The following is a 16,777-nucleotide window of genomic DNA, read 5'->3' as shown; positions in this document are numbered from 1 at the left end:
ATGTTCTTGGTGACAATGAAAATTGAACAATATGAAGACTGATAACTTACCTAATTGATAAGAACTTACATATAACCTATTTACTACTACCGATACGGTCCGGATCACTAATACAAGATTACGTATAAAAATTTCTTCACATGACTTGTGTATTAGTAGCTTAAGAGGCTGACAGTAAATTGTTTATTGAAAGTATCTGTCCTAATAAACAGCTCTCTATATTTATGAATGAATCTTGGGATTATTATTATTATACATTACTGAATCCATGCATCTTGATTAGCAAATAATTATCATGGAATATTCTCGGGAAAGGGACAACTAAAAGTTAAACGTGAGCTAATAAATCAGTAGATTAAGTTCTTTGCATGACACGTATATAAAACCCAATAACTTTTAACCTAATTAAATAGTTGAAACCAACAAAGCCTTAAAATAGGAGGAGTTAATCATATATAAGGTAGTAGGCTAGCAGCCATACTGATTATAATTACAAGCTGATAATAGATTTAAACTATAAGATCAGAGCATAAACATGGGGATCTTAAATAGTCTTGTTCTGAGATTAGAGCAGCTAGCTAGCTAGAACTTAGATTTAGAGACATGAGGAATATTATTACATTAATCAATATGATCTGAAGTAATCATGGGTCATGTGACCGTAGGAATTGAGGCTAAGCTCAAGGGAAGTGCGAGAGCCACCATCGTTGCCGCCACCGGATTGGTACCAGCCGGAGTAGTAGCCGTCCATGGAGGATGACTTGATGTTGCCAAAGCCATGGATGTCTTCACCGTGCATGGGGAAGAGAGGGAGAGTCTCAATCTCTTGGGAAGCTTGCAGACTGTAGTATTCTTCTTCCGTCATATTTTCCTGATCACCAAACACTGGTTTTGATGACGATTTCTTGTCAAAGATAGTGTAGGGCGAGGAATATGGATCAACACCAACCCATGATCCATAGTTGTGATTAAAAGTATCATAATTAGATCCACCCACATGACCAGTGCTAGTACTTCCTCCAGATGATATTGAGCACTCCTGCAGTTAACCGAATCTAGCCAAATTGGCAAAGCTGGGTTTGCAATTATACATTTTCAACTGTTGTTTTCATTTTAGTACCACTCCTAGAGAGGAATATTATATGTACTGTTTAATTCTGGTCCAACTAGTTTGGCTTAATTTGAGAAAGGCGGAAATTTTTTTCTAGTTCTTAAAGGAAACAAAGGGCCAAATGGTTTCTTCCTTAATATAGAAAATTTTAAATCACTCTATGTAGGGTGTTTTTGTGTTTGTAGATTAATTGATGATTACTTTGCACTAGCGTGCTCACATGGGTTGCAAGTTTTTTCATCTTTCCTGCATTTATTCATTATTGTGTATGAATATAAGTATGTACATTTACATATATGAACTTACCCTAAAGCTCTTCTCCATGGCAATGGATCCATACCCATAGTTTCCCATCTGTGCCCCAACAGAAACATTCACACCAACTGAAGAAGAAGATGCAGAAGAAAACCCTATATATAAAGAAATCCAAATAGTAAAAACTAAAAAAAAATGTAGGAAAATTTTAAAAAATTAAATAGTGAAAAGGGCTGGGATCTAATTACCAGCTGGTGGAGCAGAAATGTTGGAATACTTGCTGTGGTGATTAATGGGTAGTTGTTCATAAGCAGCAGCAGCAGTTGCATTAATATCAATCCCAACCCCTGATGATCTTTGCCTGATATTATTGGCTTCTGGTGGTACAGCTGGCACTGGTGGTGCTGCATGATGATGGTGATCAGGAGCAGAAGAAGAAGTGAATCTTTTCTTCTGCCTCTCACGAGCTTTGTGGTTCTGAAACCAATAGAAAACGTTCTTGCCTTCGATCTTGCCGAACTGTCGCAGCTTAGCAGAGATCCTCTGAATCTGCTCAGCGCTGGGTGACCTAATGCCATTGTTGTAGTAAAGGTCCTTCAAGATTTTTATCTGATCAGTTGTGGGTGTCCACCGCGTACTGCTTTGCCTGCACATGATTCCACCCCCCTGCCTGTTGCCTCCGTCTTGTAGTTCATTTGGCATCTGTTGAGGGTCCATTGAGAGATTCTTTTGATTACGAGCAAAATTTCTACCCTAAATTACACTAAGGGAGAAGAGGAGTGTTTGAACTAGGGATGCAGTGTGATGGAGAGAAAGGAAATTACAAAGGGAAGCAAACAAAATGATGAGGAAGAGAGAATGAGGGAATGAGAGAGAACGCTGGGTGAAGGAGAGAGAGAGGAAGTGCATGAAATTGAAATTAATTTTGGGATTGGGGATCAAAGGGTTATAATTAAGAGGGGGAAGGGGGAGGTGTGGAGAGGCACATGGAGAGACGAAGAGAGGAAATCAGAGAAATATCTGAGAGAGAGAGACTGAAGTTGACAGAGGGAGAGAGGAGAGAGGAGAGAGGGGTTCATAAAAAGGGAAGGGACAAAAGAGGGATTAGAAAGGGAAGCCATCAGTGGCATAAGAATTACTTGGTTGAAAAGGCATGACCAAGAGGTATATATGAAAATTATTATTTTTGATGCACTTCGAGAGAGAGAGAGAGAGAGAGAGAGAGAGAGAGAGAGAGAGAGAGAGAGAGAGAGGGAGAATAATATAAAATGATTTGATGATGAATTGATATAATGGATTAGAAAGAAAGAAAGGAGAGAGGGTTCTGAATGAATGAATGAATGGCCATGGCCATAAAAATGGAATGGGGGATTTAGTGGTTTTTTTTAAAAAGGATTTCCTCCTACACTTGAAAGGAGCTGCTAGATTCTATCTTGAATTTTATAATTAATTAAATTTCTTCTGAACTTTAGCTTTAGTTAGTTACCTTCCTAAACTTTTATAATTGGTCAATTTCCTCATGACATCATATTTTGGAATTTTTCATCCATCTTGGTCAAGTGCACAACACATGACAATTGTTTGAGGACAAAATAGTAATTTTATTTTTAATGCAGACGACACTTTTTTTTCTTTTTCTCTTCCACTAGTTCACTCCGTACACTTTTTGTTTGAATTTATCGCCAATGTGGACAACTATGAATCTAATCCATGGTCTTGCTTTTTCAACAACATGTTAGGGTTGTGATACCATTTCATTAGCCTTCCTTGAGACTCGATTCACATGACCGTCTCGGTTCACCTATTTCAATTGAAAATTAAAATAAGAAAAGTAACTACTCATTTTAACAAATTTATTATTAGAAACTAGTGAATCATAAACGTTGGGGGAAGTAAATTAGCCAATTATAAAAATTTAGATGGTAAATTGGCCAATTATAAAAGATCAAGAGATAATCGGCTAAAATAAAAATTTTTAAAAATATTGACCAATTATAAAAATTCAGAAAAATAACTGAATGAAATTATAATTTAAAGAAAAATTAACAACTTTTTGCAAGTTCGGTAGGAAATCTGCGAATACCTCTTCTGAGGGGAGATCAAAATGGTCCTTTATTTTATTTTATTATCTTTAGGCCAATAGAGCTAGATAGCCCCAGAACCACAAAGATACTCCTGTCCTTAGAGCTAGGGTTGTCATGGGCAAAACTGTAAATTGAACTTGATGAAGTACTTCTCTCTGTGCCTTACAGATAGGTTACAAACTGTACTTCGAGGCTTTTCGCCATTAGGGTTTCTATTATTTGGTTCTTTTACCCCACCTTAAAGCTCTCATATCTTCTCTAGGAAATTCAACCTGCAGTAATACCGCAGTTCCTAGAGAATAACTGGAGAAGTAGCAAGGCCAATTACAACATGGTAATCAATGCAATCTACTCACAGCTCCTAGCCTCTTATTTTTCATCTTCATCTGTGCAATCTAATCTGATTCTTGACATAAATATATATATGTAGAAAAAATACGTTTTTGAAGTATATAGTTATCCTCGCCATTTAGTACTATGATCTAGTGATATTCTTCTTCATTTGTAAGTGATAGGTCTTAGGTTCGATTCTTGCCAAAACCGAATTTGAACCACATTACTGCTAGCTTATTATGAGGCTAAGCTCACCTCCCCCTTTAACGTAGATAATATCATTTATTCAAAAAAAAAAAAAAAAAACCAGTATATAATTATCCCCAATTGGTTTACCCTGATTTCATATTGTTCATTATTGTTAAGGTAACATGCATGTACTGTTATACTTTTGATTGAAACTAATGTTTTTTTTCCCACTATGAAAGATAAAGATCAAATACATGATCACTATGCTATTGGTGAAAGAATAGCTCTCTCTCTCTCTCTCTCTCTCTCTCTCTCTCTCTCTCTCTCTCTCTCTCTCTATATATATATATATATATATATATATATATATGTTCTTTGAAAGATCATGACTAGTTTCCCAAATTAGAATAACGGGTCATTTGTTAACAAACCGTTGAGCTTTTGACAAGCAAGGGTAGAGTGATTTTATTGACAAAAAAAACAATATATACAAGAGGGTACATATTTTTCACTGACCAATTTCTTTGATCTTAAAAGAAAATTGTACTAAGACATCAGATAAACCACTACAAGGCTACTATAAACACAAAAAGCAAATAGTATAAATCTATTACAAAGACGATAGAATGCTCAACTGAAGCCTGATCCCGTAAATGCTTCGTTAATGGGTGAACCATTAACGAACTTGATTTAAAAACCCTTTTTAATCTATGTTTTTGACTTATACTCTTAAAGAACAAAACAAACTAATCACTTTTCAACCACCAAAGCATTCTTTGATTCTCTCTTCAATTTATCTAATTAGTTGCGTGGAGCGTGAAAAAGGAAGAAGGAGCCTAAATCATCACCTAGATTTAAAATTAGTTGCCTATGAAATTACTTATGGAAATTTTCACAACAACCAGATGTATTATAAGGGGTGTATGAAAATATATACCATCCAAACTTAAAATTTTGTCAATTTACCACATATTATATTTAGCGTGAATGTACCACCAAAATCAATCTTTGGTAGAAATTTCATCAAAATTTATTTTGTTTGGGTATATGAGCACTTTTCCATGAGACCTTATTATTTCATCGCTTATACTTTCAGTGGCGAAACAAGGTATAGGCGCTATTATAATTGGGTTTCTTGTAGTGCATGTTAATGGAAAATTGCATGTGTGACTAAGTTCAAATCTCAAAAATCAAAATAAAATATAACAAACTTAGTAATGCTTTAGAGAACACAAGTCAAAAATTAAAATACTTCATAGTTCTAACGGATTCATTTGTTGAACAAAACTAACCAACTAGAATTTAATCATCACTTGCAAAAAAACGCTACTGTTAGCAGGAGATGTTTTTGGACACTGCCATTCGTAAACATACCTTAAACATGAAAGAAATCTTATTTATTAAAAGAGTGTTGCACAAGCACAAGTGCAGGAAGCGATGATCCTATTTCAGTACAGAGAGAGAAAGGGAGGGAGAGATGGGAGAGATGAGGGAGGATAGAGCAAATATCAAGGAGTAAAGTGCAAAAGAAAGAATCCATGGTGTCATCATATGTCTGTAGCAGTCCTTTATGCGACGGAGCACGCGCTTCAAAATAAATGCCAAAGCATTAAATATGGTGTGTGTCATGGTTTCTGGAGTTCTCATGCATGCATGTCTCTAGGTTCATCATCAAATCATTCTTTGCCACTGCCACTTTGTTTGTACCATCATCTCTATATAATTCTCACACACGCAATCTACTGCACTATATAGATGAACCCTAAACCCGAACTGGGGTTTATATCCTTTTCCTAATATATAATTCATCAATATTCCTCTTTAAGTACATGCGTCTGTGCTTTGAAGATAAGAGACTAACCCTAATGCCCTCAACCTTAATTGGGTTTTATGTAATTACTTTCTTAATTCATTAATATTACTCTTTTTTTTTTCGATTACAAAGAGTTTCGAATCTTGAATCTTTAACCTACTTCTAGTTATTGTACCCTATCCATTCTCACCATTGCACTAGCTAACCCAATGACTTTCATTCACGATATTCCTCTTTAATCATACATATTTTTTCAAATAAGAGACTAAATCGCGTATGTCTAAGCAAGCAAGAACTTGTACATGTTTATATAGTTACCAGAGATTGAACCCTAAATCTATATATTGCTATATGTGGAACTTGTATTGATATTAGTATGACTATGAGAGAGCCTTCAAAACCAAAACAAATTCAAGGAGGCAGTTGCATCTCTCTCTTTTTTTTTTTTGGTCATTGGAGACCTACTTTAAATTTAGAGTTAACGGAAGTCTTAGTACAAAATTGAGTATAGTGACCTTCTAAAATTCAACCGATCCCACTTGGTGAGATAAGACTTGATTCTTGTATACTTTATGTTATTATAAAGTTTCAGTACATTACAAACGAACAAGAAGAAATTTACATCTTTCCTTTTCTCACTAAACTTTTGGCCAAATGGACAAATTGAAGCATTGTTTAAACATTAAACTTGTACGTGTTATATAGTTACGTTGACAAAGATCGAACCCTTAATCTATCACATTGCTAGAACTTGTATTGATGTTAGTATTGCACCTTCATTGTTTTCCTTGGCGAACTAGTTTAAACGTGTTATTGTTCCATACCCATGTTATTAAAAAAAGTTCAATTACTTTACAAAATTACAAACCAACAAGAATCAATTTTACATCTTCTATTTTTTTTACACACAACTTTTGGAAAAAATGGAAGCATTCTTTCTTGAATTCAACCTGTCTCATTCCCTTTCTCAATAATCCTGACTACTGTTGTACATGCCCATCTCTCTTTCTCCTCTGTCTCTCTCTCATTTCAACTTTTACAGATTGCATAATATGTTTGATATTGACAGTGCTATCATCATGAGATTTCCTTTCCCTTTCATGCATTTACATGGAGGGTTTGGGACTCTGAGCCTCTCTCTCTCTCTCTCTCTCTCTCTCTCTAGCCAATTAGCCAAAGCCAATAGGAGGAGGAGTGTAGAGAGACGTGGGTTTTTGTTACTTTGTCTAAATGGATAATGTAAGGAAGATTAAATTTGTTGACTAAAGTTTGTAAACTAAATAACATGGAAGTTGATGATTAAATTATTATTTAAGTATTAATTAACGTGCTTATTTAATATTGATGACACATCATTTAGTTTACAAATCCAATCTACAATTTAAATTTCCCTAGCATTACCCTTGTCCAAATAGTCAGTCTTGTAATTCTTTGATGATCAACTTTTAGACTTGATTTGCCACTGAAATTGTATATCTGTCCCCTTCTTATCCAAATTCTGAGCTGCTTACCTCATAATTGAGTGGCTTTAGTGTGCATAGCCGCTGTGAGTACACTTCCTTTTCTTTCTTGTAATCATCTTTTGGATGTTATTTTCTTCCCATATCTCTCTCAAGATACATCTCAATAATATCACCCCAGATTTCCCTCTCTCTCTCTCTCTCTCTCTCTAGACTACTATGGTAAGTAGTCTCACTGTCTTTTGGTTCCTTTCTGTTAAGTCTAAGACAAAGACTTGCAACAATCTAGACCAAACCCTAGCCACAAGTTTCCCTCCCTATTTCTTGTCTTTGAAATATTAATTCAGAATAAATATTCATATCAGGACAGAACTAGAGTTTCTTATAGTGTGGACAATCCCAAAAATAATTAAGAAAATTTTATTATAGTATGACTTATACTCAGTATAATAATGAGGATGATTTCAAATGATAATGTAATGTTACAAAAATTTTAGTCTAATAGTGAAAAGTGGCAAAGTGGAGCAAAATATTAATATATGAGAGGCGGGTGGGGGTTTTTCTATTTGAATAACAGAACAAGAGCCATTTGGTCATATAAATATCTGATATGGAGTCGAAGTATTATGAAGGTATACTTGATGTTAGATACATACATTTTCTTCAAAGATAATGCTTGTATATATATAAATGCATATGCAGCTTAATAAACAAACTGCTTGAGGGCATCTGCCCTCAATGGACCTTCATTAGCTTCGTCCATGCTAATACCCAATATGATAATTAATGGGAATGATTTTAAATGATAATATATCACAATTTCAAAGTTACAAATTTGTCAAGTTGTCTCTTGCCTATACTATGGATTAAGCAGCAATTCGAAAGGTTAAGCTATTTGGGAATCTTCGGATCTACACTTATTTCTAACTTCCCAAATCATTTCGTCGCTTACTACGCCATTCCTCGTTTGAACCTTGCCCTTAACTTTATTTAAGGTCATGCCATCTCCTAAGGTGCTGCTAAATGGAAGAATCTTATCAACGTCCATGAATGATAAATCATAGCCTAGATCAAACTGCATAATCGAAAAAATTGGGTGCTATCATATAGCTTTGTATTAGCTAATTAAATTTACGAGTTGGAGGTAAGCATACTCGAACTGTTGACATCCGCCACAGGGTAAACCACCATCTCTCAAGCCCCCGACTAATTATACTATAGAGGCCAACGATAGACAATAACCCCTCCCCCCTGAAACACAGCTTACAACTTTCATTGTATTGTGCAACTCTTCTTAAAATCTCAAAAGGAAAGGGTGATGAATTGGAATCCCATTCTAATTAAGGATTCTTGTGGTTATAGAGGATCTAGCTACAATAAAACCAGGAACATAGACTTTTCCCCCCATTTCAGTGTAGTAGTGGAAAGTGGCAAAATGATGAAAAATAATATTAATACATGAGAGGCGGGAGATGGGTTTTTCGGTTTGAATGACGGAACAAGAACACTTTTGCTTTTATAATATATGATATAGAGGAAAAGTAGTATGAATATTAGATATATATATTTTTTCTTCAAAGATAACACGTGTGTGTGTCTATATATAACTACGGTTTGCAGCTTAACAAATGAATTATTTGAGTATGGGCAACTGCTTCTAGTGAATCTTTATTGGCTCCGTCCATGTTCATGTACATACCAAAAGTTTTACTGTACTCCAGTATATGAAATATTAATATGCACAGATGAATAGGAAGTTGAATGTGCAGCTAATAATCAAACAGTAAGGATAAAACAATTACAAAAATCAGTGTATATACACCGATGCATACTAAAAGCTCGTATACAAATAAGCGCATTTCCTTTTAAATATGTTGAACATATACATGCCAAGAAACTTGCTTAGAATAGTTAGAATCTCTCACATATCATATGAATGCTATTTGCCTTTGCCTACTAGCTGGGCTACACATAGGCTGCTACTCCATGCTTCTGATGTTTGATGGCAGCTGAGCGCAGTTTGCCCCTTACATGTGGTTTAATATGCTTTGTTTGCACAGCACACTAGGGTAGTAGGGGTGGCACCATGGGAGCTAGAGTGGAGCCCACTCCCCACGCATATATAATTGATGCAGGTTTGGCCCTTTTGGGAGTTTCAGGTTTGGCATGTAAGTTGCAGCGTTTGTGGTTTTATTGGACCACAACATCGGCCACTGTTATGTTCAAAGTTCATGCCTCCCTCTATGATCGTATTGCATGTGTAAAGGTGTTTTCGTTTTCTATTTTTTTGTTGAGAAATTATAGTGAGGTCCTGTGGTTTGACTTAAGGTCAACTTAAATCGAAGGAGGATTAGAAGGCTAAAATTCGTTTTAGCTCTCTGACATTTCAAGAAATTAATATTTTAATGAATAGCGTAAGATCATATTTCTTACCATCTTTAACCGAGGGCCAAAGGGCCATTGAGCCAAACATAGCCTTGTGACAAAAAAACCATATCCAACTAAGGGGTCAAAGGGCCATAGAGCCAAACATAATTTATTATTTAAATTTAAAAATTACAACAACTTAAATTTATAGGAAAAATGAGAATTTTTTTAATATATTTCTTTTAATTTTGGCAAAAAAATAATAAATAAATAAAATAAATCCAACGGTAACTGACGTTAGCTAGCCGTTGAATTTGAATTTTTTTGGCCTATAAATAGGATGGATATTGGGCTACAATTCATATTGTTAAATGTTTTTTTTTTATGTTGTATAATTTTTATGTAGTTTAATGTTATTTAATGTTGTTTAACATTGTTTAATGTTGTTTCATGTTACTTAATATTATTTAATGTTGTTTAATGGTTTAGTAAGTTATACGGAAAAAAAATAAATAAATAAATAAAAACTGTAAAAAAAAAAAAAAAAAATTCAAACATAACGACTAGATGAGGTCAGCTAGTTATTGTTGGAATTCAAAATTCGTCCATGCCTGGGGCTGGTTGGCTGGTTCCTTTAGGTCAGCCGATTGGCCCTTTGGCCCATTTTTGTTCAGTGGCGCCCACGAGCCCCTTGGCTTGATCCTCAGTTGGAGGCAGTTTTCAAGCTATTTTCAGCCCTCTAGACCTTTCGGTTGAAGATGACCTAAATGATAGGAGGAGGACTAGAGATCTCAAAGTTTGAATTTGAGTCCGGGTTGATTGAGTAAAAATAAAAAGAGAGTAGAATTCATGCCATAAATATTTTGTGGCGTAAATGTGCTAGGTCTAATCTAAGATAAAATTAAACAAATCATATTATATCATATTTTGTGGCGGATCTATGGTTCGAATCTTGGATGGTCTCAATGTTAAAGGTCCAAGTTTTTTAGATGAAAATAGAGAGCGAAGCCCCCCCAAAAAAATTTTCAATTTATTCACAGAGGCATTTCGTCAAACACTTGATGAGTAATATCGAGAGAATTTGTCAAGTGTTATCCATGCGACATGTCCAGATATATCCAACATGTATTACATCAAACACTTAGTAGGTACAAAAGGATCCATACAAAACATTAAAAGAATCTTCGAAAGAACTTTGGGAGATCATGTGACCACTGAGATCTCAATATGCATCCACCTTTGATCATATGTATGTATTAATATATACAATTACAATCCTCAAACATATAAGATGGAATGTACATGTGCCTCGACTCAAGTGATATTAAAGGTTAAAAGGTGCACAAATCTCATGATCAATGAAATTTTACTTGGTTGGAAGATGTCCTGAATTAAATTACGTTGGCGACATTTGCTAATAAATGAAAGAAAACGTCTACGTACGGAATGTTTGGAAACAACTATGATGCTATAGTGTTTGAGTAGTAATATAAACACCAAATTTTATGACGGTAAACTCAATGTTTTGTGTGTTTACTATTAGAAAAATGTCACATGCTATGAATTTGGAAAGTTAAAAGAAGCGGGGCATGTGAAATGAGGAGATTCATTGAAATTTAAAATTACGAGAAAAAAGTGAGAAACCAATCAAAAGTCTCATTAGTAACAAATCTATTTGTTATGATGGAAGGAGAATAAAGGCAAATACATAACATTTTATTAATTATGTTGACAATAAAAGTTTTCTTAATAAAAAATTTTGAAAATTGTTATTAACAGTTCAAATTAGTCATAACTCCTCCCTTTGCTAGGAAGGATTGCAAAAGGACTATTTTAGCATGTTAATAAAAACAAATGGCGATACCAAACCAACAAGGCTTCCAACTTTGTGAGGATCAAGGGAAATGTTTTTCGTATGTAGTCTTACTTTTTCGTTGCAAAGATGTTTCTACAACTGTAACTTGTGACCTTTAAGTCACAAATGAGCAACCTTTTGGTTGAGCTAGGATTCACCCTCTTTTTTAGAATGTTAATAACGGCTCCTAAAACTGTTTGCACCACACTGTGATAGAGATGAGAAGCTCCTATTCCGATGGATTATCTATGATGTGATCAATACACAGAATACCATGTTCGCAAGATTTGTTTCTTATAAGTGAGAATTAAAAGCTTTTTTCTGGCCATCCTAAAATTTAAGGAGAGATTGTTTTCTGGTCTAATCTATAGCTGTGGATCTACGATAGAACCCGGTTGTAAATCTTAGTCGGTTCACTTACAATCCCGATAGAACCCGGCTGTAAATCCGGGTCAGTTCACTTACGATCCCATTAAGTGAACCCGAAAACATGGCCCTGGTTAGGTTCAAGAAGCGAACCCGAAATCATGGCCATGGAACCCTGATCCCAAACCATGGCCAGTCCAGTCAGGCAGCCCAAGGCCATGGCCCAAGGGAGTACGAAATAAGAATAAAGGCATTCTTTTTAGGAGTCAAAAAGCAAAGGAATTGAAGGTACAAAAGAGAAGCAGAAAATTCCCAGAAACTGTAACTGCGTCTGTAACGAAAAGAGAAGGGAAAAGTAAAGAATATGGAATAACATTCGAGCTCAAAATCAACAACGATACTGTGTTCTTATTCCAACAAGTACCAATTACCAATCTACATTTCATTCTCATCTCAACAATGAAAATATATGGCTCAAACCGGCCAGAAATTTTAGACGTTCAAACACAAGACACTTGAGCATGCGTAAAAAACTCAGTTTCATAAACATAAAACCGAGGAAAGAACAACTGATATCTCCGATCATCAAACAATAGCACACTCAATAGATTGCAATCAATTGCTGGGGTACATAAGCAACAATATGCTACAAACAACCAGCTTTAAGTTGGTTCATCAACTATATAGTACAACTCATCCATATGTTTTAAACTCACAAAGCCGATAGCGCGAAGTGATAATCTAGTTATGGGGCATATGCCTTATAAGCTATAGAAAAATAATACCAATAAAACTGTGGTGGCATTCCAGCTAGTTGCATTTATGTCCACCACCTTCGCCGTATCCTCTGAACTTCCATCTATACTCAAACATGCATATTGCTCTTGTAAAAGAAGAAACCAAAGCACAGTTGACATGCCTAAAGTAGATGTAGAAAGATACAAATCCAAACGATATCTTTTATCTCTTTAGGAAATTAAATGTAAGAACCTTGACGAAAGGTTGAAAGGGGCCAGCTGCAACACTTGTACTGGCAAAGAAGTTAGCCATCGTCAACTAGCTCTCAAAATTCAAGTTGACCCTTCCCCGGTTCCACCTATTTCCAGATCCACGTCGACTCCAACTTGACTCTCGGGGCTCTGAGTGGAACTCATGTCTGTCGGCAGATCCCCCAATTTCTGAGTGGAACTCACGTCTGTCGGCAGATCCCCTAATTTCTGAGTGGAACTCACGTCTGTCAGCAGATCCCCTAATTGGCTGCCTCCTCATCCGACGTTGGCTCCTAGGTGAATTTAATCTAGTTTTCTTGTCCTCTTCAAAGGATAGTGGTTGAAGATCTTGTAGATCAGGTTCTGGAACATAACCATTCGGCCGTTTGGTTTCATCCATTCTTCTAAATGTGATTGATATCCTAATACATACAATAACAAACAGGTAAATATCCTGAAGACAAATAATTAATACAAGCAACCACAAAAAGACAATAATTATATTGCACACTTTTAACTCTTACCGTTTTGTAGGTACTGGAGGCACACAATGCTTAGCTACATCAGCCCCCTTTCCGTTTAAAACCAGAACAGACCTGCATGGGAAAATGCTGACTCTTGAGATATTTGAATCCATGAAAAGGTTGGTGCATATATCAAAACTATAAATAAAATGTAATGGCAAACAATAGGTAGAGTCTAAACATGGGCAGTAAATTCACAGGCACAAATCAGGATGGCATACTTACCCAACTGGCAAGGGAATGGCAAATGAACCTTCAAACTCGCCAGGACCAATGATCTTTAAGTTTGATCCAAAAACTATGTTGCACTCACTAAGAAAGGACACGGTACAGAAAGGTCGAACAAAATCATGGTTGTCAATATGCGGAGGTATATAGTCCCCTTCATTGTATACATTGACGATGCAACTATCAGGTACACAGGTCGGGGGAAGCACATGCCATTCTACCAGCCTCCTAATGATCACCTTGAAAAGTTCTGGTATGGGATCGACAACATCATCGTGTAGGATACCAGGTGGATTACCATACTTATCCTGCAACCAACACAGCACAACAGATGCAACATTAAAATCAGTATCACTTTATAGTTCCTTTGAGCAAAGTTCAGAAATTATACCCACTAGAATAACAATGTAACTGATTTCTACAAAATGTTAGTCAAGTAAGAAAATGAAATTAAATATAAATGCCATAGCAAAAAGGCATACCATTGCATAATTGTAGCAACAGCCGAACTGAATGGTTACTCGTCCCTTGCCCCTCATCCACTTTTGAGGTGCTGTATACGTACGTGCTGCAAGAATTTCAGAACAGGTTAGCCAAAAAGATCATACATTTCCTAATAAGAATTAAATTATATCAATATAATAAAATGCAACTAGAAAATCCTGAAACAAGTTTGAGCTAAATAATAGACCTTTCATATTTTCTGTATAGAGAAAAAAATACATAAAAGATAACTTACAACTCGTCGTGAAAAGAGAGGGGGAACCTTAACATTTGGCACATACATACCACTGAAAAAAGTTCTTTGGCATCTTACAACGAACTAAATTAATAAATAAATAAAATTTGAGGAACAAAATAGATGTAAATTCATAAAAGAAAATCGAAGACATTATGTGCATTCCACACAACTAACATTTTAGCTAGGTAAAGAAGGTTTACCAATAAGGCCTATGTATCAAGTCATCATAGATAGGGAAAACATGTTATTGGAAACATTACAAACATATATAACATGTACGAAAACAAGAAGAAATATCAACAGGAAGATCAAGTACTGTAATGGCATTCTTAAAGCAAAGAACTAACCTTTTAATAAACCATCCCTGCCCATCGCTTGAAGCTTATAAACATAATCAACAATCCTATTCTGTTGCGCCGCACTGAAGATACCAGTGTGGAGCTCAAGCCCATCGACAATGTTAACCAATTTCCCATTAATCCTCTCCAAACAAATATAATCTTTCTTCCTCCTAACATTCATGAACCTAATGCGTTCACTCTGCTCCCTAGACAATGTAGACTTCGTAATCCTCAACTTTCCAGTCGCCTCGTTCACATTGACCACCCGCTTTGGAAACTCATGCTCTTCCTCTTCTTCCAGCTCATCTTCCTGTGCCATATCGGCCCACGACATTCGAGGGCTTGGAGTGTCTAATAAGGGGGCCAATCCACTGTTAGAAGCTTCTGGGTCGGGTTCCGATATCCCCTGATCTCCGTCGTCCCAACTACCTAGTGACTTTGTGTCATCATCATGATGATCCTCACCATTATCATTATCACTACCCACCTGCAATTCCTTGCTCTCCGTATTCAAATCACCCGAATTCTCATCCGGGTTAACGGGTTTCGAATCCCCACCAAGTTCTTCAATTCCCAAATCACAAAATCCCATTAAGGATATGCCAAAACACAAATTCAAAATTCAACATTCAAAATTCTTCTGTGTACAGGACAACATAAAGACTGAAACTTTTTACTTCTACATACTTTCTAGCCCTATATTTTCCCAGGAAACAAACAGAAAGTGAAAAAAAATCGTACCTGGGCCGAGAGAGCGGACGCGATCGGCGAGTTTGGCGGAGCAGTGTGGACAAAGATCTCTGGTGAGAAAGGAGAGCCAGGTGGTGAGAAACTCCGAGGCGATTCGGAACTCCGAGGGCTGATACCCTACGAGGAACGGGTCGACCGGTTCGACCCGGTTGTTATCGGTGGTGTTGTCGGTCATGGATTGGTGGGGCTGGGTTGCTCCGGCTTGTTGACTGGGTGAGTGGATGTTTTTGCTTTGGAAAAGAGAGATGCTAAAGAGCGGGTAGCCAAAAGCGTACTTTAGTGACTGTAAAACCTTCGGCGAGGGGTTTGTAATAATAGGGATAGAGGAGGGGTAGTTTGGTATTTATGCGGGGTGGTGAGAGTTGGATCCGGGTAGGATTTGGAATTTTAGATCCTCGTCCAACATCTTGCGTTGGGCTATAATAAAAGCTTGCCCACTTGTCCAAGTCCAATCAATGATTTCGTTCCTAATTGGGATACGAGAATGAGTTTGGCTCCTTAAGGTTGAAGAAGGGTTCTTTTTTTAAATATAGCGTTGCTTAGTTATAGAATTTCGTATTTATAATCAAAATTGTTTATATTTTAAATTATTCTGTAAGGTTAATTTCTGTGAAAAAATCAATTAAAACTAAAATAATTTAGTAAATCAACTGAAACAAAATGATAGATGGTTTGTAATACTTTTATTGAATACGCTCTTCTATTTTTATACAGTTTGTTGACAAAATGATCTTTGTGTTAATTGATTTTTATTTTATTTTATAAAAATGGTATTTACAGAGTGATTTATAATATGAACGGTTCCGATTATAAACACGAAGTTCAGTGAATAGGGATGGTTGTGAAAATGGTAGTTTAGATGCTAGGGATGATGGTGACAAGAGATGGTGGAGGTGGTGGTGGATATGGTGAGGGTAATGGGATGGAGCATGTGGTGGTGGTGGTAGTGGTGACGATGGTGGTAATGGTGGTGGTTGCAATAATGCGACAATGGATAATATGGTGGCTGTTATAATGGCAACAAAGGTACATGTGGAGGTCATGCTGAGAGGGTGGCGGTAATGTCAGTTGTGGCGAAGGTGAGATGAGGGAGGGGGGCGTGCCATGGTGGCAAGGGTGATGGCAATTGAGGATATGATAGTAGCGACGATGGTGGTGTCAAAGATGATGGTCATAGTGGTGGTGATGGTGAGACGATGGAAAATGTGATGGTGATGGTGGTGGTAGCCTTGGTGATGGTAGTGTTAGCATACATGATTTTTTTTTTTAATTTTTTTATTAAAACTCATTTATTTTCTAATGTACATTTTATTTTATATTATTTTGAAAAACAAAAGAAACATCAATTTGATGTTCTACATAATTCAAGC

At 36.2% G+C, this 16,777-nt stretch overlaps 2 protein-coding genes across 3 annotated transcripts; both read right to left on the bottom strand.

Moving 5' to 3' along the window:
• Positions 1-505: 505 nt before the first annotated feature.
• On the bottom strand, positions 506-2,373 carry LOC137746720 (protein WUSCHEL-like). Its single transcript, XM_068486721.2, has 3 exons — positions 1,615-2,373; positions 1,418-1,521; positions 506-1,039 (listed from the first exon to the last, which is right to left on the bottom strand). Exons 1-3 carry the CDS (start codon positions 2,081-2,083, stop codon positions 626-628), a joined length of 987 nt encoding a protein of 328 aa, XP_068342822.2. The 5' UTR covers positions 2,084-2,373; the 3' UTR covers positions 506-625.
• Positions 2,374-12,418: 10,045 nt separating this feature from the next.
• LOC137747245 (RNA demethylase ALKBH9B) lies at positions 12,419-15,806 on the bottom strand. Of its 2 annotated transcripts, XR_011069933.2 has the most exons (7): positions 15,399-15,705; positions 14,664-15,221; positions 14,057-14,142; positions 13,572-13,882; positions 13,347-13,418; positions 12,824-13,244; positions 12,419-12,692 (listed from the first exon to the last, which is right to left on the bottom strand). XR_011069933.2 is itself a non-coding variant. In XM_068487316.2 (6 exons), the coding sequence occupies exons 1-6, from the start codon at positions 15,580-15,582 to the stop codon at positions 12,890-12,892; spliced, it is 1,566 nt and encodes a 521-aa protein (XP_068343417.2). In that variant the 5' UTR covers positions 15,583-15,806; the 3' UTR covers positions 12,419-12,889. The 2 variants fall into 2 exon arrangements, 1 of the variants encoding a protein (XP_068343417.2); XM_068487316.2 differs by having other exon boundaries at positions 12,419-13,244; positions 15,399-15,806.
• Positions 15,807-16,777: the final 971 nt, after the last annotated feature.

Source organism: Pyrus communis, chromosome 2, assembly GCF_041283825.1.
Source record: "Pyrus communis isolate YQ-2024b chromosome 2, ASM4128382v1, whole genome shotgun sequence".
Lineage (NCBI taxonomy): Eukaryota > Viridiplantae > Streptophyta > Magnoliopsida > Rosales > Rosaceae > Pyrus > Pyrus communis.
Note: the sequence above shows the minus strand (reverse complement) of the source record. Positions and strands in the feature narration are given on the sequence as shown.

Coding starts and splice junctions, on each gene's coding strand:
- LOC137746720 (XM_068486721.2), bottom strand. CDS start 2,083: ATGGACCCTCAACAGATGCCAAATGAACTACAAGACGGAGGCAACAGG. Junction 1,522..1,614: donor CATTTCTGCTCCACCAGCTG/GTAATTAGATCC, acceptor CTTTATATATAG/GGTTTTCTTCTGCATCTTCT. Junction 1,040..1,417: donor CCATGGAGAAGAGCTTTAGG/GTAAGTTCATAT, acceptor GGTTAACTGCAG/GAGTGCTCAATATCATCTGG.
- LOC137747245 (XM_068487316.2), bottom strand. CDS start 15,582: ATGACCGACAACACCACCGATAACAACCGGGTCGAACCGGTCGACCCG. Junction 15,222..15,398: donor CGTCCGCTCTCTCGGCCCAG/GTACGATTTTTT, acceptor TGGGAATTGAAG/AACTTGGTGGGGATTCGAAA. Junction 13,245..13,346: donor CCTCCAGTACCTACAAAACG/GTAAGAGTTAAA, acceptor TGTATGTATTAG/GATATCAATCACATTTAGAA.